Source organism: Artemia sp. Qi Xiang Cuo, chromosome 12 (assembly GCF_049724085.1).
Source record: "Artemia sp. Qi Xiang Cuo chromosome 12, ASM4972408v1, whole genome shotgun sequence".
Taxonomy (NCBI): domain Eukaryota; kingdom Metazoa; phylum Arthropoda; class Branchiopoda; order Anostraca; family Artemiidae; genus Artemia; species Artemia sp. Qi Xiang Cuo.
Genome location: NC_142805.1, coordinates 64587000 through 64610927, shown reverse-complemented (window position 1 = coordinate 64610927; position 23928 = coordinate 64587000). Strand labels below are relative to the sequence as shown.

Here is a 23928-nt window from a genome sequence, read left to right as displayed (position 1 = left end):
TTAAATAGCATTTGAGATTTCATGAATTTCCTGTGTTTTTTTTTTTAAGTTTAACCTGAATATGGTACTGAACTGTTGCTTCATCTAATAACCAAATTCAGTTGTGAAAAACAAAAACAAAAAAGGGCTGCAAAAAATATTACTTCTCTCACTGTATACTTGATTCAGTGGTCTGGTCATTCTTGACACTCCAAAAAGTACCCAACTAACAGCTAAGAGAAAAGGGTTTACCTCTTCCTGATTTACAAGAATGCGAGAGCCTTAATTGCACTTCAACTTCTTATTACCTTGTTTAATCTTTTGGCTGCATTGGGAAAATTCTAAAAACATGCTAATGCTTGGCTAAATCTAATTTCAAACGGTCTTCAAAAAGCATTTGACTTGTTTAAACATTGACTTTTTTCTTGTTAAACTAGTTGCCCCCTTTTTATCAAACAGGTCACAATTAATCAAATATCTGAAGCCTTATTACAATTCCCTTCCTGCCAACAAAGAAATACCCCAAGGTACTCTTCTGTTTTATCTCCTTTTTCAACTATGACTACAACACTAACTGCTTATTTTAGTTTCTAATATAGGTCTTTATAGTTCTTTAAAAAAACTTCTTGTTTGGAAAATGGTCTGAAATTAATTTCTTTTTGTTTTTAATTGACATACTTTTATTACTGGTTAATTGTAGGAGTATTGTGAAGTATCAGTTCTTCTGCTTAACTACTAGAATGTTATTTGTAATAAAATTTTGGGAAAATTTGAATGTTCAGTTAGAATGTTCAATAAATCGTAGAGTTTTGCGGTAATTTCTTACTAACATTTTTACTGTAAATTTTTTGGGGATGAGCGTAGGATTTTCTTTCATATGAATCTTAAATCCACACAATTTTTGGTCTTCTAAAGGAGAGAAGTCATCTTATAGACGCCCTTAAATGTAAATGTATCTTAACTGGCCATTTTCAATTGTATTTGTCCTCATTGAGGTCTCCTTAACCCTGTTTACATCCCCTTCATTGAGGTCTATCTAGCCCAGTAAGTTTGAAGCCAATCATCAACGAAAGAAATTGTAGGACCATTTTTTGGCAGCATGAATCAATGCAGCCAAAATATGTTTGCTTTCTTTGAATACTAAGTATCAGCTGTCTTGTCTTTTTCTGAGTAGCTACAACATAGGGACTGAAAGTCAGGAATAAGCTCAGTTTTGGACTCTTAGTAAATTCAGATTATTCAGCTTCAACTTGTGTTAGCTTTGTTATATTAAATAAAAAGAAATAACCAGTTTTTTTTCCAATGAAGGAAAAGAGCTAAATTTAAAAAAACCCAGAAAGCATTGTATATATATTAAGGGGTTAACGCCCCCCTTAAGTCCTACCTTCCGTGTTAAAGTTTAACTAGTGCTTTACTGAAATCATTTTATGCATACCAAAAATATAGCCAGATAGTATTTGGAAGTATTTGATTTACCGATTGCGTTATAAATATTCTATGGGCTTTTGACAAAAACAATGAAACATTTTGTCATATTGCTCATGTAATGTACTTGTTCTCAAACAATTGGGAAAAAAGTCGTACTTTAGCTTCCCACTTTTGTGTACTAATATTGGCATGGGTTGCTCTTAATAACAGTCTATAATCACAAAGCATTATAAAAGCACTAGGAAGACATGTATTTTAATTTTTGGAACTCTTCCATAGGGGAAAGTGAATGAAATATCCTTCCTTGAAATGTGCTTTGTCTAGATTTTTGTCTAGTATATATATATATATATATATATATATATATATATATATATATATATATATATATATATATATATATATATATATATATATATATATATATATATATATAGTTCTACTTTTACTCTCTAGTAATCACAACACATGTAGACTTTAATGTATACATGACGCACAGATTGTTAAAGAGGCCAATCGGGAAGGGGCGGGGAAATTTGCCTTTCTAAATATTTTTTCAATTTTGGAGCAAAATTGTCCCAAGCAATTTTGGATTGTTTTTTTTTTTTCAATGACTGCAAAATCCAAATGCAATGGCTATAATTTTCTTTGATAGAGCTCATTTTGATGCAGATTCAGTTTTTTTTTTCGTTTCCCAGTATGGCCTATAGTTTAACCTCCACTCGCCTTAAAACCTTTAAACTTGATAATTTCGAAAACTTTTTTTTCCAGCAGGACAATTTTGCTCTGAGGTGATGCATAGTCTATGTAAGAAAAAACCAACATTCACTACTGTACGACAATGATTGACTATATTTTTAAAGAGCTTTTAAAGAGTAAGTTTTTAAAGAGCTTTTCGTTGATATATTTACGGTTTTCTGTATCTCTCTCTTTTTTACTTATCCTTCTGTTTTAGCTTGTCCTTGTTCTTGGTGATTTGCATATACCCTTCCGAAGGGAATCACTGCCAGCCAAATTCAAAAAGCTTTTGATTCCGGGTCGAATCCACCATATACTATTCACTGGAAATTTGACAACCAAAGATTCCCTGGATTATCTACGATCTTTAGCAAGTGATGTTCACGTTGTGAAAGGGGATTTCGATGAGGTATGTTGATTTTATTTACTTACTTAAAGAAGTAGTACCAGGAGTTACATGGTGAGTTAGCCCACTCAATGACTTATTTACAGGATTGCTACATAATGCATAATACTGGGAATTCTCACTCAAGTTTTGCTATCAGGTATATTAAGATTTAGGCATACTTCCAAGAGTAGGCATATTAGATATTTCTCTTAGATTCATGAAGATTATTTTACTTTTAATTCATTCTCTGTTTTGGACCAGAACCTATCCTCAGCTGGAAAAATATTTTCTAACTAAGCTATCGAATGAGCGTTTAGGGATTGATTGCTTACATCTGATTACGGAAATTTATATTTTTTGTTTTTTTATTGCCTTAAAAAAAACGAAGTGTTTATTTGTGTTTTTGTTTTTTTCTTTTCCCCAGGGGTGATCGTATCGACCCAGGGGTCCTAGAATGTCGCAAGAGAGCTAATTCAAACTAAAATTAAAATTTATAGGGCCTTTTTGAATAAAAAAACAGGAAAAATTAAAAATAGAATCACTTTTTCTAACAAAAACTGCATTTTTGATGTCTTTTCATTTTGCAGTTTTTTCAAAGATATTTGATTTTTGGAAGCAAGTCTGACTTCTAACACCAATTGTCTACTATTAACCTAATATGACGTTAATAGATATTAAATTAATATCTACTAATATGACGCAATGAGTGACACGACGTAACATCTAACAACCATTGTGTACTAATAACCATATATAACTTATTGAGTGACGTGACATAAAAATTGAACAAATTAATTTTTATTTTAGTTTTCAGTTCAGAATCGCTATAGTTATAAACTGCAAAAATATTAATGTATCTGAGCAATAATTTTAATCTTTTAAGTTAAACTAGAAATATACCTGAAATTTTTAAACCTAATTTTTAAAAATCTTTGTACTTGGCGACAACGTTGGTAAAGAAGAATCGTACTTACCAGAGGAGTCAAAGATGCTATACGAAAATTTTTTTACCGCCAAAGATGGACATGTTAATATTGTTAATATCAGTTGGTACTGGTATTGCTGTTCTCCTAGTGCTACTGAAAGCTGTGAAAGCTGTTAAGATAAAGCTGTTGCATAAGTCGGGGCTAGTGAAAAAATTCAACGCACTTCAGAGCAAACTTGAACGCTGTAGGGGAGTAATTAAAGTTTTAAACGATGAGAAAAATTCGATCGAGAAGAAAAAAAATTCCCTTCAAGAAAAACTTTGCGAAGTTGAAGAATACTCGAAGGAACTTAGAAGTAAAATCGAGAAATTATCGGTTGAGAACGATTTAGTCAAGAAAAAGAAGGCTGTCAGGGATCAAGGTTTTGATGATTTGTTCACGACGTCAGAAGAGCAAGGCAAAATGAATGCTCAACTCTTGGCTATGCAAGATGAGCTAAAAAACCAACAGAGAGAAAAATATCTAAAAAAAAACAAAAAAAAAACAAACAAACAAACAAACAAACGAGACTGTGGCCAGTGGAGAGAAAAGAAAAACAACAGAAACAAAACAACCCGGATATTTCGCCTTTATACAAACAAGGCGTCTTCAGCACGAAAGACACAAAAAAAAACAAGATAAAACTAAAAACCAATAAAACCACCACCAAAAAAAAAAAAAACAACAACAACAAAAAAATGTACAATCGGCGCAAACTAATCCACGTAGGGAAAAGATGCTAATATAGAGTTACTTCAGTGAGGACACCAGAGTAACTCTGGTGTCCCTGTTAACTCTGGTGTCCTCACTGAAGTAACTATATATTAGCATATTTTCCCTCCGTGGTTTTTTTTGGGCCGATTTTAAATTTTTTTTTTTTTTTTGGTGGTGGTTTTATTGGTTTTTAGTTTCTTCTTGTTTTGTTTTTTTTGTGTCTTTCGTGCTTAATACGCCTTGTTGTTAAAAAGGCGAAATATCCGCGGTGTTTTTGTTTCTGTTTTTTTCCTTTTATATCCACTGGCCACAGTCTCGTTTGTTTGTTTTTTTTTTAGAGATTTTTCTCTTTGTTGGTTTTTTGTCATGGCTGGCCGGTTCGGCTTAAGATCTTTCAAGATGAGCTAGTTGCTGAAAAAGTAGTAGGAGTTAAAGAGCAAGAAAGTGACACTTCCATCCAGCCAAGAGGGCTGGATTGAACCAAAGGTGTGAAAAATGACTATTCAGGTCAGATGGACAAAAAGACCACTATTCTGTAAAAATTGAAAAAATGGAAGGAATCATATCCAGCTTGAATTTTCAATTGGCGAAACTGAGTTCAACCGTGGCCAACTTGGAAAAAGATGTGACGAAGAATAAGTAACAACTGTACAGAAACAAAAACTGACTAAAAATAAAGAGGTTGATAATATTTTAATTTAAAAATCACCTACAGATAATTTGATTATGTCTGGTACAAAGCTGTGCTCAAGAAGAGCCTTCTTCTAATCTAAGTTTTGACTTACGCCAGAATGACTGTTTTTTGCTTCGAATTTTTACTGAAACCGTACAAAGAAACGGGCCAGTAGGACCAATCTTCTTCTGAAAGACAATGAAGTTCAAGTTGTGTCTAGTTTGGACTAGCCTGGTTCAGTTGCGTTATGTTACGCTAGGTTACAATTGGTTAGGTTAGGTTAAGTTAGGTTACGTTCGGCTAAGTTAGGCTATGTTAGGATGTGTTACGTTAGGATATGTTACGTTAGGTTATATAGGCGTTAGGTTACGTTAGGTAACGTCAGGTTAGGCTATGTCAGGATAGGTTACGTTAATTCAGGTTACGTTAGGTTAGGCTAGTGCATCTACACTTGTAGATGAATTTCACATGTATGTGAAATTAATAATTTTCGTGAGTATGTCAAACCATTCATCAAATACACTAAGTAGAAGAGCAACGCATGGTGATGAATTCTCCACGCTAAGATTGCAATTAAAATCCCCTACAAATGCACGGTGTTTTCAGACGCCTAATTCTATCAAGACATGAAGTAACTCGGTCACAAGTCATAACGAGCAGACGTTCGGGCTGGTGATAGGGATAATTTACTGGAAGACAAACATTAACTACCACACGATCCTCAATACGCTGAGCGAGGAAATTATTGCACTCATCAAAATACTATATCCCAAATAACATTTTACATAGGTGATTACGCCACCTAAGGATCGTTCTCGACCCTCAGGTCGAGAACGATTTATGTATATATACATAAAGTTATAACCTATTTAGATCCTATTTGAGGCCAGAAATGTCAATTTGCCAGTTTTAAGAAGAAAAAAGAACTATGTAGCCGATTTTGAGGCCAGGCTCCGTCATGGCTTCGCGACAGGCTTGTCTATATGGATTTTCATTGTCACTTATTTTGTAGTCGTAGACAATGTGAGCCTCTTCTTAATGAGGCGTCACCATAGGTTCGATACAACCACCATGGGAAAATGTAATTTCTTCGCCAAAGTTGTGACCTTTTAGATCGTTTTCGTTGCCAGAAATGTCAATATGCCAGTAAATAAAAAAAACTATGTAGCCGATTTCGAAGCCGGGCCCGGCACTCGGCATGTGGTAGTCTTGTATATATTGATTCTCACTCTAAATAGTAACCTCCAAATGAGTCAGCTTTGTTTGCTACTATTTCCGTGGGAAAATAGAAGGCTCCCCAGGGAACACATAGAACGTTGAAGGGTTCCAATGACTTAAAATAAATCCTTAAGTTGTTTAAAGCTTCTTGTAGGGTTGTACTGGGCTTTGTGCCACATTTTGTTTGCGTCGAAGATTGTGATGGCGTTGTTCTTCTAACGTAATATTTCTTTATTCTTCATTTTCATTTTGATACGCCCTAATTCTCGTTTTCGTATGTATTCGTAAATTTTCTAAATGTGGGGAAAATTTTCCTGGGTGGAGAATTTCCCGGGAAAATTTCCTACGGGTAGGATTTTCCTGGGGGAATTTCCAATGGATTATTTTTGGCCAGGGGGATTTTCTGGAGATGGGCGATACGTTGGACTCGGAACTCAGTTGGGTTAATTGATGATTAAAAAAGACAATAAAAATATTTCACCCAAAACTATTTTGTTGTGAAACCAACGAAAAGCTGATGCAACAATTAACTTGCCGTAGCAACACAATTTTTCATATTGTATAGTCGTTTTTTTTCTCCATGATTTTCCTTTCTTTGAGAACGCATTAACGCGTGATTGGAATTGTCGTCGGGGGGGGGGGGGGGTAAGGGAGAGGGTGAATAAATATATTGAAAAATAGTACTTATCGGCTATGATCTGACCCCATAAGGGCCCCTGCCATGCCTTTCATTCAGTCTGATTTGCCCTCTAGTGGCATCTACAAGATGCCACTATACTCTTTCCACTAAATATGCCACTAAATACTCTTTCAGTTGTTGCACGGGGCTGTCATTCCTTTGTCGCATTCAAAATTTTGTTGGTTGATTTTTGAAATATTATTTGAATCAGTAAATAGTGATAGATAATCTTATTTACTATATTATTATTCTTTATTGTAGCATGGATATCTATTTATTAATATGCTTTCTTTTTCTGTTTTATATATGTAATGGTTGATCTTTTGAAATTAGCCCCATTATCCGTTCAGCCGTTGAGGCTGCAAGTCATTCTATCCTAGTTTAACTTGTTCAGTGCCTTGAAATACTCCTCCCTTTGCGATGAAAGTGATATTAATCAAAACTGTATTAATAGTGCTATTCTTTGTGACTGAGGCTGCTGCTGAAAACTGTATTGATCAATGCAAAAAAGGTACTTTCATTTCTTTTGCTGTTTTGGCGCCATCTGTCATAGCCACACTCGTCACACTGAGAATTTATAAAAATATAGATGACGTTCCCTTCGTTCGCAAGCGAACAAGAATAGAACGCAGAGGTGGCAGAAAGAAATTTAAGATTGACGTGTTAGTCACCTACGGACGATTGGCCAGCCAAAAGCCTAAGCGTGAGAGTTGTTTAGTCTCAATCCCACGCGTGAGCCTACCGCCCCGGCTGATTCCTGACAACAATGCTCCTACCAATGATTTCGGGTCTAATTGTCCTCCAGTATTATCACCGCAGGTTCTCTCTTGTAAACACCAACTTCCAAACTTCCTTCTGAGCAACGTCCGCTCACTAACGAATAAAGTGGATGAGTTAGATGTCATTCTACGTCAGAATAACATCCATATCGCGCAATTACCGAAACATGGCAGCTCGACGAAACAAGTGGAAGGATGGCTGGTTACAAGATTTTCTTGAACACTAGAACAGACAGGATTGGCGGAGGTGTTGCCCTGTATGTACGCGATGATATCCCCTGCAAATATTTAGATAAATTCAATGACCCTAACCATGAAACGATCTGGGCATTATGCAAGCCAAAACATTTACCACGAGATGTCTCTTGCATCATTATTGCAAGTATCTACTATCCTGAAAGCGCCAAAAACAGACGGCTGTTGGTATCCTACCTTCAGTCTACGTTAGACACATTACGTCAGCGGTATAGCCGCCCGGGCTTCATAATAGCTGGTGACTTCAACCAAACAAAGAAACAATGGCTTGCCAATACGCTGGGTATGTCACAAGTGGTCAAGATACCCACCCATGTGACCGGGAGCACCCTTGACCTTATTCTTACAAACCTTGCTCCATATTACAAAGACGTGTCTTCGAACGGGCCATCGGGCAAATCGGACCATCACACTCTGCTGATGAAGGCAAAAAGTGAAATCAGGAAGTTTAAAAAAATAAAAGTACTCCGGAGACCTATCACGAAGTCTGCTATTAATACGTACGGAATGTGGGTCGGTACTCACTGCTTCAGCGAAGTATACAACGAAAGCGATGTCAACAGGAAAGCAGAAATATTTCAGTCCCTACTCTATGACAAATACTTAGAAGTTTTCCCGGAAAAGCAATTTGTCGTGAGCAAATCTGACAAGCCCTGGATCACTCCAAAAATAAAACAGCTGATTCGCGAAAAAAACACTGTAAGGCAGTCAAGTGGTGACGCAACGTCGTTACGATTATTAAGAAACAAAATCGTTAGCCTTTGTTGCGAGGCAAGAAAGTCCTTCGGAAAATCCCTTTCGGACCCTGAAATAAAAAAGGATCCCCGTAAATGGCACCGTCTAGTGAGGCAGATTGCTGGAAAAACAGTATCATCCAGTATCCGTATTCTGAACGATGATGGGTCACTCGTGAGTGCAAATGACGTCAACAATTACTTTACAGACATTTGTACATCCTTTCCTGCCCCAACTAACACTGAAATAGAGAATCTACTGTCAATATGCCCTGACGAAGGTGAAATCGAAATAGTTGAGTATCAAGTTTTCAAAGAGCTGAACAAGTTGTGTCCATCCAGTAGCTCTTTTCCTGAAGAGCTGCCTATAAGGTTAATACGAGACTTCTCTCTTTTCCTGGCCAAGCCACTTGGACACATCATCAGCGAATGTTTCGCCCAGTCAACTTTCCCGTCGTGCTGGAAACGCGCATTTGTGCGTGTTATACCGAAGACTAAAACACCCAAATGTTGCAACGAGTTACGACCGATATCAATCACATCTACCTTTGCAAAAGTCACCGAGTCATTCATCCTGCGTGAATTGCTCAAGCAAACGCGGGAAAACATAGACCGTTACCAGTATGGCGGCCTCAAAGGCTGCAATACCTCGATATACCTCGTGCGCCTAGTTGACATTATCTTTAAGTGGCTTGACAAGGGCAGTACCTTCATCGACCTAGCTCTCGCCGATTTCAGGAAGGCATTTGACCTGATTTGTCATCTTACGGCAGCAAAAAATATGCGAGCAATGGGCGCACAGAAGCGGTCTCTTGCATTAGTGATGAGCTTCCTTCAGGACAGAACGCAGTGTGTATTTCCATTGTTTGAAGGTGACTTGATCTCATACTGGTCTAAACTTACCTTTGGAGCCCCTCAGGGTACAAGACTTGCTGGTTTCATATTTATCTCCCTCATCAACTTCCTCCTTCAGAATTTCGAAGAGCGACTCAAATTCGTCGACGATTTATCATTTGTCCTCAAATACCTCGTCAGAGAAGGTGTAATCGAACGTCAGTTCAGCGAGACCCTTCTGGCATCCTTCTCTGAGGACTGTGAACGTTACAAGTTGACACTGAATGCAGATAAATCAATGATCCTCAGGTTTTGCCCCTTAAAACGTGATCTGGAATTCCCGCAAGTCCCTTTCCCTGTTGTTCCATCTGCAAAAATCCTCGGAGTCACATTATCGATGGACTGCACATTCACCGAACACGTGGAGAAGGTTATTAAGGCCGGCAATGCATCACTTCAGACCCTAGTCCTGATGCGCAGGTTCGGCTGCGACACTCAAAGCCTAAAAAATGCCTATATTACGTATGTGAGACCTCTACTCGAATATGCCGTCGCTGTCTGGGGACCTTTTGTCCAGAGCACCCACTACCTTTGCGATGACCTTGAATCTTTGCAGAAACGAGCTGTTAACATAATCTTTGGTAACAGAAGTGACGACTACAACAAACTCTTGCAAGAACTGAACCTTGAATCTCTCAGCGACAGACGATTATCACTGATCATGTCCCTCGGCAAGTCACTGCTATCTTCGCCCCATCACAGACTGATCCTCCCACCTGATGCTCCTGTTAACCAAAGAACCAGATCCCAGTCGAAGCTACAACCCCCTGTCTGCAGGACCAACCGCTACAAAAACACGTTTGTCCCCTTTTTCGTATAAGCATAAAACAAGACTTATTTTTATTTTAATTCACGTTTTTTTTTTTATTTTCTTTAATTTTTATATTTTATTTTTTTTTTTTTTTTCATATTGTTTTAAAGAAGAAATAAATTAGCCATGGCTACGCTGTTCGATCTTAATAAACCTATGTCTATGTCTATGTCTATTATTATTTTTGAATTGATTATAAAAAGGTTTATTTGCTTGTACTATGGGGCCTCGGATCGCCTGAGAATTAATTTATTATGATATTACGATTTTTTTTCAGTTTTTCTTTCCTCTTTCCTTGTTGTTTAGGCCACCAAGCCTACTAGTTAGGGGGTATCTAATTTCATTGGCTATTGTAAATATAATGTTAATAAGTGGCTTTGAACTTGAAAACATTTAGTAATGTAGAATTGTAAACAATAGTTTCCCGACTGTTCAGCGAACAGTTTCACTCGAATTCTGCCTTAAATATGGTTTTGTACTTTTGGAACAAAGTACTCCTATATGTTGTTTACTTTGCTGGATAGGAAGTTAAAGTTGAGAGCTATAACCAGTTTAAGCCATAAAGTTAATTTGAGGAGCAAGCTTCGGCTGGTAACCAAGATATGTTTTTGAAGGGGAAACGGGATAGGTCCAAAATAATGTTAATAGCATTCCTCTTTTCGAATAACAGTTTAAAATATGAAAGTTTAAATTATAAAAGTGCCTGATAATATTATTCTTTGAATAAGTTTGTTGTCACATTCATTTCTTAAATTTACTATGATTCTCGCTTGGAAATTTTTCGTTTCTTCTAGTATTAAGATGTATTTTTCATCTCTTAAATTGTCAATTTGATTTTTTCTTTGATTAATTAAAAAAAAAATTTCCACAAAATAAGTTTTTCAAAGAAAAGTAAGAAACTCCATTAAACAAAAAATTAGCAAAAATAAAATTAAATAATCTACCAAGCGTGAAACTACCACAAATCAGCATCGATAAATAAATGAAACCCAAAATGAACAGAAATTACAGTAAATAACCGATTTATACTCAAAACGAGCAGAAATTAACATAAGTTGGGCTCAAAATTATGCCTTCCCAAGGCCAGAACATAATTTGCACTTTACTGAAAAAAATACAAATGTTTTTACTTTTATAACTTTAATAATTCAAATAATATTAACATTTTGATTACTAAATATCAGTATATGTATATTAAACTGACAATGCAAATTCAGTTGTATTTTTTTCAGTAAAGTGCAAATTATGTTCTTGCCTTGGGAAGGCATAGGGGTTGATTTTTCTTTGATATTTGAAATTTGAAATTTTTCTTTGAAATTTGATTTTTTCTTTGATTACATGCTAGAGATCAATGGAGCTCACGTTGAGTTTATTTTAAGGGGAATGACCTGCCTGAGCAAAAAGTCATCACAGTTGGTCAATTTCGGATTGGCCTCATTCACGGCCATCAAGTTATCCCTTGGGGGGATATTGACGCACTTGCAACTGTTCAACGCCATCTAGATGTTGATATTTTGATAAGTGGCCAATCTCATAAATTTGAAGCTTATGAGCATGGAAATAGATTTTTTATCAACCCTGGGTCAGCTACAGGAGCTTATACGCCCCTAGAAAAGTAAGTTAATTTATGTCTTATTAAGCCTTCAGAAATGACCCCTTACCATTTTTTTGCCTTTACATGATGGGTAAGTTAGCAAGCTCTCTGCTATTCTTCCAGCATATGCATTAAAAAAAAAAAGAATATTGGTAATTTTTTGTCATAAAAAAATCAGCGGACATTGTGTACGTTTCGTGGGTGATAAGTAAAATAGATGTTTTGGCCCCCTTTTATCGATTAGTGGAGTCTGAGAATAACCCTTCGTGTCGTCTTTTTAATTAAAAAACTCAGTGTGGGCCCCTTACCTTTGTTTACCTCTACGTGATTGGTAAGTTGGAAGCTCTTTGCTATTCCTCCAGTATAAGCATTAAGAAACATGAATACGGTAAGTCGTAAGTTGAAACATGGTAAGTTGGAAGCTCTTTGCTATTCCTCCAGTATAAGCATTAAGAAACATGAATATTCGTATAGTTTCTGCTATTAAAAATCAGTGGACTTTGTGGTCATTTCGCTGGTTTTTGGGCTATATATGCAAAATAGTTGTTTTTATCCCGTTTTATCAATTCGTAGAGTCTGAGAATAACCCTTCATACTGTCTTTTTATTAAAAAACTCAGTTTTGCTGTTGGACAGTGAAAGTCTCTTGTGTGTATCCTTTAAAATTATTCAGGAAAGTAGAAACAATTTATGATATTGAATATAAACATAATTGACTTGTCAATATAATTTGTCAACAGAATTTGTCAATATAATTTCCGCATGATCTATCAATATAATTTGTCAATGAAATTTAACAATATTATTTGTCAATAATTGGCTGCATTTTGACCTCCGATTACGACCAATGAATTGAATTAAAGCCACTGTCAATTGCTTCTAATTAAAAAATTAACATGGGAAAGCGCTTTCAAGAGTTATAATCATAACTCAAGCAAAAATCCCGTTTCAGAATTTAATGTAGTTAAGGAACAAATTTAACCATGCACCGTTTTGTTTGTTGATTTATATACATTCAGAGGGAGGGATCAAATAGAGCCCAAATTAAAGCGTCCTTCAACCCCCCCCCTAGAATATTGAGGATTTCAGAAAGTTGTCTCTTCTAAATTAATTTAACTTCAAATGTTGCACCCCCCCCCCCCCGAAAAAAATGAATTGCCTCCAACTTATAATAATGCATGTATCTATGCAAAATATATTTTACGTGTGAAAAGACACTATCCTTATTCAAAAATGTCTTCCTCTTATAACTTCACGGTAAACAAACATAAACTTTTACTTTCCTAACTTTTACGCCAATATGTCTTCTCTATTAAAAAGTTTCTGAATATAGTAAGTTTGAAGTATTTCCTACTCCATATGTTATTTAAGACTAATTTTATTAATTGGTAAGATTGATATCCAAATTAGCGATTACGGTGTAGGGTTTTATTCTCATATTCAAAATATTAATTTTTATTGATCGATCTTTAGTTATGTGCCTTTTTAAGAAACACTGTTAAATTCTCTTGAACTAATCGGATTCATGAAGGAGCCATTCGTACTAAAAGTTTATTACGAAAATAAGCTTGGTATAAGCTTGTGAACGAGAAAAGAAATAGAGTGGAGTTTGACCATACTTTTTGTCACTTGGGTGTAACCCATTGGAAAAGCGTCCTTGAGGGTGTTAGGGGTTCTCGGGAGTTTTTGTTCATTAAAATCAAGAAATCAAAAATTACTTCTTAGCCGAGACGTAGGATGAGGGTAAATTGCTGATAAATATCATGGTTCATTTGTTTTTTATTTATTTTTTATTATTGTTTTTTGTTCTTCCGAATTTTCTTTTTTCTTCTTGTTCTTCTGAATTTTCCTTTTCTCTGTTTCTTTTTTATGCATGTATTGCTATTTTAATTAGTGTTTTGTAAAGTAGCTGAACCATGGTGTACAGGTCAGTTGACCTTATAGCAATTAAAACTTTTTCCGTAATTTGTCTGTTTTCTTGTTTGAATTTATATATATATATATATATATATATATATATATATATATATATATATATATATATATATATATATATATATATATATATATATATATATATATATTTATGTATGAATTGCTCTTTTTTTAACAAACAACACTGAAAGAAAAAGTCTAGCTTTTTCTTATCTGGGAAAATAATGAGGTAATGTTTCAGTTATCTGTAAGCAACTTTTTGATCGGTACTATAGCCCCAACCGCTTGAAGGTTAATTTTTTTTTTATTATGTCTCTGCGAAAACTTAGTTTTGGTGGTTTCTGGAAGGTTTTTCTTTGATGACATCTATTTTGGAATGATAATTTTTTTTATAGGGGCTGTGAGTTTTCAAAATCTGTAATACGCGCACTTCACATTGGTGATATGGTTGTACATATTTCCCACACTGCAGATCTGTAGTACCTTTGTTTAAAGTCTAAAGCATGGTTTTAACCACAGGGAGCTGGAACACTACCATATGTGACTAATAGAAAATATTTGCTGCTCAAGCATTGTCAGATTTTTTTTTGGTATGGCTACAGCTTGTGTGTAAAAATTGCTTGCAATCTCATTTTTCTGAATTTCCGCTGATTTTGTTCTTTTATAAGTTAAAGTATTACTGATGACTTGATTGGTTTTACATCTCTTGTGTTCAATTTTTTTTCTGATTTCTGATTTTGTTTTCTTTTTTGAAGAGTAATAATTTGTATAATATTACTTTTTCTTTTTCACCCTGTTTCTTTTTAGTTTGTCTGTCTTTTCTTTTAAAGACTTTTTATAGATGATTTTTCATCTATAAAAAGGCGTCACTAATTTCAGAGAAGTGCCTTTATTCTGAATTCAAAAGTGCAATCAAGGTTATTGGCACTTTCCGGCACCATTAAGTTGTTAAAATAAGATAACCTTAGAATACCAGTCACTTCAACTGCAAGGCCATATGCTACTACTACTACTAACAACTCACTGCAGCACCAAACCGCCGGAGGCCAACACAGCCACTTACGGTCTTCTTCCATCCCAATCTATTTAATGCCTCCCTATTTACACCCTCCTAGGAAGTTTCCATTTCCCTTAAATCTATCCTTACGACATGCATCCACCCCGACCGGGAAATTCCGCAATATATGACCATAATGATTAGCATCTAATATTTTTTTATACCCGACAATGTTCCCAGAGGCTGTCCCCCTATTATCCAAATGTTAATCCATGTTATGTATCCTTCTCATAAGGAAACCTATAATCACCCATCCAGTCATAATGACTGATTCCGATTGATCGGACTGATTCCGATTAGTCGTAGGAGTTGGTTTATGCTCCGTATGGCTTATGCCCCCAATGGTATTTGGTATTTTGGTATTTTATGATAACTTCTCCCAAAGGATGATATTTTATCACAGTCCTATAATTTCAATGTTTTGACGCAAGATAAAAATCTTCATATCATTCGACAGCTGAGATTTAGCGATTTTTGAGATTTAGCGACAGCTGTTTATCGAATCACACTCCTGAAATTTGCTTTGAGTTTTTAAGGTTGAAAAATACCTTGAAAATTCATTTACATTGTTGGGATTTTTTCCTATGTTTTAAGCAACTTCTGATCATTCTCTAAAAATGACTAAGTAATGTCATAATTAGGGTGTGGTGAATTGATAGATCTGAAACTGATAAAATCCAATGATACAAGTATCTTTTGTCCAAGTGATGGCGCAAAGATGGTGCGAGTGATGGCATGTCGCAAAATCGCATGTTTCACCGGAAGCGTTAACATTCGGTTAGTTTTCTAACCCTTCTCTGGCCTTCCTTATTGCGGGGGTTTTTCAAACATTAAACTACCAAAGGACGGTAGTCTCCCATAAGTCTTAGTATTAAGGATAGTAATTAACTATAGTAATTACTATAAAGAATAATAATTATCTATTCCCAAAGGAGGTTGTATTTAGATAATATTACAATCAGAAAATCTAAATCGGGAATCAAACAATTCGTCGTAACGAACTGTAAATAAGAAGTGACCCGGTTCAATAGGGACCGAAACTCTAAAAAACGGAATTCTGATATCAATAGATATATAAAAAGAATTGGCTTATTATGCTGATTTCAAATATACAAGTTTGATTGAGTTTAGTCACACACATTAATTGCTACGAGCCTGAGTAAATTTTACTTGATGTTTGAAAAAAGGAGGAATCGAAGATTTAAGTCATAGAATCTTAATGAAAATCACACCGTCAGATTCAGCGTATTTGAAAGCCCTACTGTAGAGGTTTCAAGCTCCTATCTGCAATTAAATAAAAAAAAAACAAGTTTTTTAAACTGAAAGTAAGTTTAAAAAACGACATTAAAACTTAAAACGAACAGAAATTATTCCGTATATGAAAGGGGCTGTCCCCTCCTCAGCGCCTCGCTCTTTACGCTAAAGTTTGACTTTCTCACGACTCTATTTTTGTTAAATAATAAAAAACTTTAGCGTAAAGAGCAAGGCGGGGAGGAGGGGACAGCCCCGGTCAGATACGGAATAATTTCTGTTCGTTTTAAGTTTTATTGTCGCTCCTTACTTTCAGTTTAAAAAACTTGTTTTTTATTTAATTTCTGATCGTTTTTTAGTTAATGCAGCTTTTATTTTGGCTCACCGTCATTGAATAAGTAAACAAAATTTGCATAAAAATTCTTACTTTTCTTTTGCTAAATGGCTGTCTCTAAATTTGGTTCTGACGTAATTTACAAATTAACTTACGTAACGAACTTCTATATTCGTATATTTTTCTTTTGGCCAAAAATACAAAGTTGCAGATATTTGCAGATATGAGCTTGAAACCTATGTAATAGGGTTTTCTTATACGCTGAATCTGACGGTGGGATTTTCATTAAAATTCTTTCTCTTGTAGGGGATGTATCCGCCCTCTTTAAAAATCAGGTAAATTTTCTCAGGCTCGTAGCCTTTGATGAGTAATAATACACTTAATAAAATTAATATAATAATAATAATAATAATCTGTATTTAAAAGCCAACTAAAGCCATATACAAAAAGACATACTAAAGAAAAATTACACTTCATTTGACATCCTTCCCATCAATACAAAATTTCCTACTGCCACAATATAACGGGAGTCCTAGACCTCATTAACTCACAAGGCAGCCTATCTTCCCCCTCCTGGATAATTAATCCCCTTAAATGAGATAGTTGCTTACACCGGAGGAGGAAATGGCCCAACCCATAATCATTTTCCCCACATCTCAAGCAACTACACCCGACCTCCGGACCTTCCTTCTTTTTCCTTGCAACCTTAGTATAAATTGGCCGAAAATTTGCTCGAATCTGAATCCAAATCCTCAAATACTTAATGGGCAATCCCAGCTTGAAATAAAACTCCTGACCAAAATTCTCTTTTACTTCTCTATACAAAGTAAGACTCGGAGATTTGTCCACTGCTGCTTGCCATAGTTGCACTTCTTGGTCTTCAAGTCTTGCACTAAATACCTTGAAGAACTTTTCATGATCCTCTGGCCCTTTTCCCTTCTCCCACGAACTTGAAAATCCATTCTCATCTAATATCCTCTTTGATTTGTGCTGTCCATGATGTTTTGTTACACTGAAGGAGAAGATCTTCATATGCTGCTCGGGCAAGTCTAGTCTGTGGAAGTTCTAAAAGTCTTAACCAAAATTTGATGATTTGGGTATATCTTTTTAATTTCAGGTTAAATATACCAATATCACCTTTAAATACTAACGTATGAGTTGTATTGTGTAGGTCAAAAACTCGTTTATAATATTGAAGCTGAAGGGTTTCTAGGTGCTTTGCCGGCTGATACCCCCATATTTCTGATCCGTAATGTAAGATAGGCATAATTTTAGTATTAAATATATGTTTGTGGAGGCGTAGTTCACTTATTTCTGCTGTTAGTGTGCTTCTGTATATACCAAATAATGCGTTTCTTCCTTTCTGTGCCATTGTTGTAATATGACTCGTCCATTTTCCATTTTGACAAAGGATGAAACCTAAGTATTTGGCCTTTTCCACCACTTCCAGCATTTTTCCATTCAAAAAAAAATGTGGTGCTGATTCCAAGGGTTTTTTGCTAAAAATCATGACTTGGGATTTCGTGACATTCACCTCTAGTTTCTTCTCTTGCAAATATTTTTCAAGGAGATTCAAGAGAGTTTGTAAATCATTATTTGTCTTTGCCAGTAATATAATGTCGTCTGTAAATAGTAGCATTGACATATTCAGCTTTCTCAGTCGGAGAGTAGGTGCCCATCTTTGTCGGAAATAAGGAACAATATCATTAATAAACATAGCAAATAATTTTGGCGAGAGTGTACTTCCTTGGCGCACGCCCTTTTTCGAGAAAAAAGGCAGAGATATTCCCTTCCTAACAACTTTTATTCAATGAATACATAGATGATAGAATTTGTAAAAAAGGGGCAGGTAGGCCTAGATTTAATAATAACTTCAACAATAAACCAAGATCTACACTATCAAATGCTGATTTCAAATCAATTAGGGCCACATATAGTTTTCCTTTACCTTTGCAGTGCTTTTCTACAAGAGCATAAATAACAAAAACTCTGTCAGCTGTGGAATAACCTGGTCTGAACCCACCTTGTTCTTCTTGCAAGTTTTTTCTCTTATATCCACAGTCCAAGCCTATTATCTATAATTTTTTCTAGAACTTAACCAGCACTGTTTAGGAGGCTTATCTGTATATAGTTATTATGTGCAGCGGGATTACCTTTCTTATAAAGTTGGAAGAAAACCGAGGGTTTCTAGGTCGTTGGCCACTTCCTTGTCTTTGAAATTACTAGGTTAAATAATGAGACCAAAAAAGGTAAAAGAAAAAGGTATATTTAGAATCAGCATTATAAGTCCATTCTTTTGATACATTAATTGACATCAAAATTCCGTTTTTAAAAGTTTCGATTACTATTGAGCCGTATCGCTTGTTTTTTCTTTATTGTTTTTTATTACGTATATATTATTACGTATATGAGGGGGGTTCTCCCCTTAGTCAATACCACACTCTTAACGTTAAAAGTTAAAAAAAATTTTAATTCACAAACCTCTGAATCACAAAGGCCGTTTAATTAGAATAGATAGGTCCTTTGAAAGCACTAAAAACAACTGTAGCGTAAAGAGCGAATTATTGACTTGGGGGAGAACACCCTCATATGCGTAATAATTTCTGTTCGTTTTAAGTTCTAATGTTGCTCCTTACTTTCAGTTGAAAGAACTTGTTTTTTTTTTCAATTTAATTTCTGATCGTTTTTTAAATAATACTTGGAAATCCGGCGCCCCCTTCATAGAAATGTCCCTTGCCCCAAAGAGACATCCTCCATGTAAATTTTCTCCCGAGTAACCTCCTCCTCCAGCCCCCCCAGAAAAAAATCCTTCCTGAAAATGTCTGTATACTTCCCAATAACCAATACAATACTGGGAAATCCGGAAATCTAATATAATGCTTGGAAATCCGGCGCCCCCTGCATAGCAATGTCCCTTCTCCCATTAAAATTTCCTTCATTATAAGATCTTCCAACATCACCCCCGACATACTCCCCCCCCCACTACCAGAAAAAAATCCACTCGAAAAACGTAGGCGTACTTCCTAATAAACAAAAATAAACGTTAACATTGGGCAAAGTTAATAAAATTCTGCCCTCTCCCCAGGGTCTTCGAGAGATTAAGTCATCCTAAAAGACATACTTATCATATTTTCGACCATGCTGAACAAAATTGCTATCTCAAAATTTTGATCGGGTGACTTTGGGAAAAAATGGGCGTGGGAGGGGGCCTTGTTGCCCTCCATTTTTTTGGTCACTTAAAAAGGGCACTAGAACTTTTAATTTCCGTTTGAATGAGCCCTCCCACGATATTCTAGGACCACTGGATCCAAGGCCGTATCCAGGGGGGGGGGGTTACCCGGTTTGACCCCCCCCCCCCCGAAATTTTTGACTGAGTCGGAAATTAGTCTAAAAAATACCTGTAAAGAGAAAACCTTACCAGAAAAAAATATGCTCCCACACTAAATCCTATTGCATTTTGTGGGTTAACGGTTCTGATCAGCTTATGCAATTAGGTAACCATAGGTAACCCCATGTTCACCTGACCTTGCATAGTAAATTAGGGTTAATAATATGCTCTCTGATCAGCTTACGCAATTAAGTAACTCCATGTTCACCTGACCTTGCAGATTAAATCATGGTTAAGAATATACGATCTGATTATCTTAAGCAATTAGGTAGCCCCATTTTCATCGGACCGTGCACAGAAAATTAGGGTTAATGGGCGCTTGAGATCTGGCATAAGAGAGTGCAAGATTGTCAGTTCAGTTCAGTTCAGTTTTAGACTTGCCTAGGAGAAAAGCGATTTTCAGACTGTCTGAAGCAAGAAATTGAGCTATGGCGCATCAAGTGGGAGAATGTTCCGGTATCAGAGAGGTCTACTTGTGCTGTGTCTTTGCTTCAGGCATGCGACGCTACCTTTTTTCCAAATGTTTTTCTTCTTCTGACTGTTCTTGCGACGTTACCTGTTAGCACTGCTACTCCGGAAAGAAGTTTCTCAACGCTCAGAAGGCTCAAAAACTAGCTGAGAAATGCAACAGGCGAAGAACAATTGAGTGGCATAGCCCTCCTTGCAGTCCATAGGGACGATGACGTATACACTGACAAGGTCATCGACATTGTTGCAGGGAAGGAAAATCGTCGCCTGGATTTCGTTTTATAGATATTCGCCCTTACTTTTAGCTAAAAAAAAACAAACTAAAAAATATATAGACTACTATTTGGCTTCTTTTTGCGCAAAAAAAAAATAGCTTGTAGTATTTAACTGTATGTAAATACTTGTCTTGTTTTTGCGTTACTAAAAAAAGAAGAAAAATGCCCCTTATAGATACGAAAGTATGCCTAGTGGACGCGTCGTCGTTCGCAAGGGGCGGACTAACGGTCTCGAGCTAACGTAATGTTGCTCGAGGATGTTAGACAAAGTCCACGGGAAAAAATCGGGTAACCCCCCCCCCCGAACAAAAATCCTGGATACGGCCCTGACTGGATCGATACGATCACCCCTGGGAAAAAAACAAACAAATAAACACGCATCCGTGATCTTTCTTCTGGCAAAAAGTGAAAATTTCCACATTTTTGTAGATAGTATCTTAAAACCTCTGCAGAAGGTTTCTCTGATACGCTGAATAAGATGATGTGATTTTCATTAGGGTTCAATAACTTTTAGGGGGTCTTTTCCCCATTTTTCGAAAATCAGCCAAATTTTCTCAGGCGCGTAACTTTTGTTGGGTAGGACTAAAATTGATAAAACTTATATATTTGAAATGAGCATTAAAATCTGATTCTTTTAATGTATACATTGATATCAAAATTCCGTTTTTTAGAGTTTCGGTTACCATTGAGCCGGGTCGCTCCTTACTTACAGTTCGTTACCACGAACTGTTTGAAAATGCGGAATTTTGTATTTTTTGCCAGAAGAAAGATCATGGATGCGTGTATATTTTTTTTCCAGGGGTGATTGTATCGAACCAGTGATCGTAAAATATCGTTGGAGGGTTTATTCGAATGGAAATTAAAAGTTCTAGTGCCCTTTTTAAGCAACCAAAATGATTTGAGGGCAACTAGGCCCTCTCCCCCCTTTCTCCCCAAAATTGTCCGATCAAAATTTTTTAGATAGCTGTTTTGTTCATCATAGTTGAAGTATCTAATAACTATGCCTTTGGATATAAAATGACCCCCCCCCCCACAGACCCAGGGGACTCTGAACTTAATTTATAAATTTTTCCAGTTTTTAATCAATTTAATTGATTTTGGGAAGGGTGCATACATTTTAGGGTGGTGGGGGGGGGGTAATGAATTTTTTTCTGGGGGATGTCTACGGAGAAATTTTCATGGGGAGAGTAGTTTCCAGGGAGTGAGCTTGTCAGGTGAAATTATGCACTGGGGAATTTTGCCACAATTCCTATACAAAATTCTTTTTTTATGTCTTGCTTTCTCTTTTCCGTCTCAATTTTACCCTTGGAGTTGTTAAGGGTATGAATTCTTAACCTTTAAAGACCCCACTCTGCAACTACCACCAATGAGTGCAACTGCCTCAACTTGCAGAACGATACAAGCCATATTTTAAACCTTTCCAGGAGTAAATATTGAACTTAATAGCCGTTTTTCAATTTTAAGAACGGCTAAATACAGTAATGATAGTATTCTGGAATTACCCATTGAGAGTGTCCAATAGGCAGATACACCAATGGGGAGGGATTTTTGGGCCACCTTATCCCCAAAAATACCAGGATTTTCGATAGTTACTATAATTTTCTGTTACTGAGGGTTCTGACGAGTCTCTCCTTTATGCTAAAATTAATTCATCCGTACTTGCCTGATTTATTATCTGAATGAGTAGCCTCGATGCCAATATACATTATATATTGAAGCTAATATACTTAAGATACTTTAGTGTCTACTTGTAAGTGTCTAAAATCTTGAAGATGCAGATAATTCATTATCTGGATCTCCAAAGCCGCGTTTTCAGGCTCAGCGGGTTTGAACACGGGTTGTTCTCGTCTAGTTTCAAGTTTCTCGTCCAGTTTTGTCTAGTTTCAGCGGGTTCGAAGCTTCAACCCCGTGTTTGATACACTAGATACACTGATGCACAACGCTTAATTCACTAGACGAGAACAACCCGTGTTCGAACCCGCTGATCCGTGAACAACCCGTCTTTAAACACGGGTTGTTCGCGTCTAGTGCATCAAGCGTTGTGCATCAGTGCATGTAGTGCATCAAACACGGGGTTGAAGCTTCGAACCCGCTGAAACTAGACGAAAAACTAGAAACTTGAAACTAGACGAGAACAACCCGTGTTCAAACCCGCTGAGCCTGAAAACGCGGCTCAAGAATCAGTGGCGGTTCTATACCTTGGCAGGAGGGCAACTGTCCCCCTCCAGTTTTTCTGACATTAAATTCCTTTTATTTCATATTTTTATACTCCTGTGCTGTACATTGTGTGGCCTAAAACCGCCACTGTCCAAAATTATGTGCTTTGTATCTATTATGGTTTAATGCCATCTGGATTTGGTTTAATGGTTTATCTCTTGTTGAATAATTTCTATTTCAAGTCAAGGTCTAGTTTAGTTCTGGCCCGTGAATATATTCTTAAAGAAAAGCCGACCGTTAAAAAGGCCTTTTTTGGTATTTTTGCGGTAAGTATAAATGTGAATGAAAAATTTCATTCTGCTATTTCTTTGGCTTTATTTAAACAAGGCAAAAATTTTAAGTGTTGCTCGGGAATATTTATAATTGTTTTATATAGTTTTGGTATCATATCTCTTATAGTTGAGCGCCTCCTGATATCATTCTATCACCAACCCCCACCAACAAACTTCCTCGACCCCTCACTTGACCTTCGCGTGATATTTCCTGTTTTTTTTGTGGCAAAAATAATGTTAAAAAGTGAGAAGGAGAGAGAGAGAGAGAGAGAGAGAGAGAGAGAGAGAGAGAGCGAGAGAGAGAGAGCGAGAGAGAGAGAGAGAGAGAGAGAGAGAGAGAGAGAGAGGAGAAAACAAAAGGGCAAAGTGGATTTAAAAAACACATATCTACAGTACTTGTTTTATCAAAATTATAAAAAAGACAATTGACAAATGGATCATAATAAATATCATTTTCGAAGCATTAATTAGTGGGGTTAATAGTCTCTGTTATTTTGAACAAACGATCTGTTTCCATCCTGTTTCTTCAGTTTTCTATTTTTATTTTATTTCTTTAATTTAATTCTTATATTCAGATTGTTTGATTACCTTCCTGTGTTTTCTATTGTTCGGAAATTGCAGTATACATCACCTTTGAAGACATTGAATTTATTTCTCCTCTGTTGTTTTTTCAGTTACTTGTTTGAATAGCTTTCCTTTTGTGTTATTGTTCAAATTTTAATTTTTCTTTTTGTTTCTTTTTGAAGGTCTATGCCGTACTCCTTTTATTCCTGACTTCCAAGGCCCCCAATAATGGACTCCCAGTGAATCATTGACGGGTTAAGCTTTATTCATAATTTACATTTTAGTCTCCTTTTTCCCAAAGTTTAAGTACCAGAAGAAA

At 36.1% G+C, this 23928-nt stretch overlaps 1 protein-coding gene across 1 annotated transcript in view; it reads left to right on the top strand.

The window, feature by feature from the left end:
* Positions 1-23928, top strand: part of Vps29 (vacuolar protein sorting 29) — a 115837-nt gene that overhangs the window by 4636 nt on the left and 87273 nt on the right. The window contains exons 2-3 of the mRNA XM_089097991.1: positions 2363-2554; positions 11635-11870. Of these exons, the coding sequence (XP_088954117.1) occupies positions 2363-2554; positions 11635-11870 (428 nt within the window). The remainder of the gene's footprint in view (positions 1-2362; positions 2555-11634; positions 11871-23928) is intronic.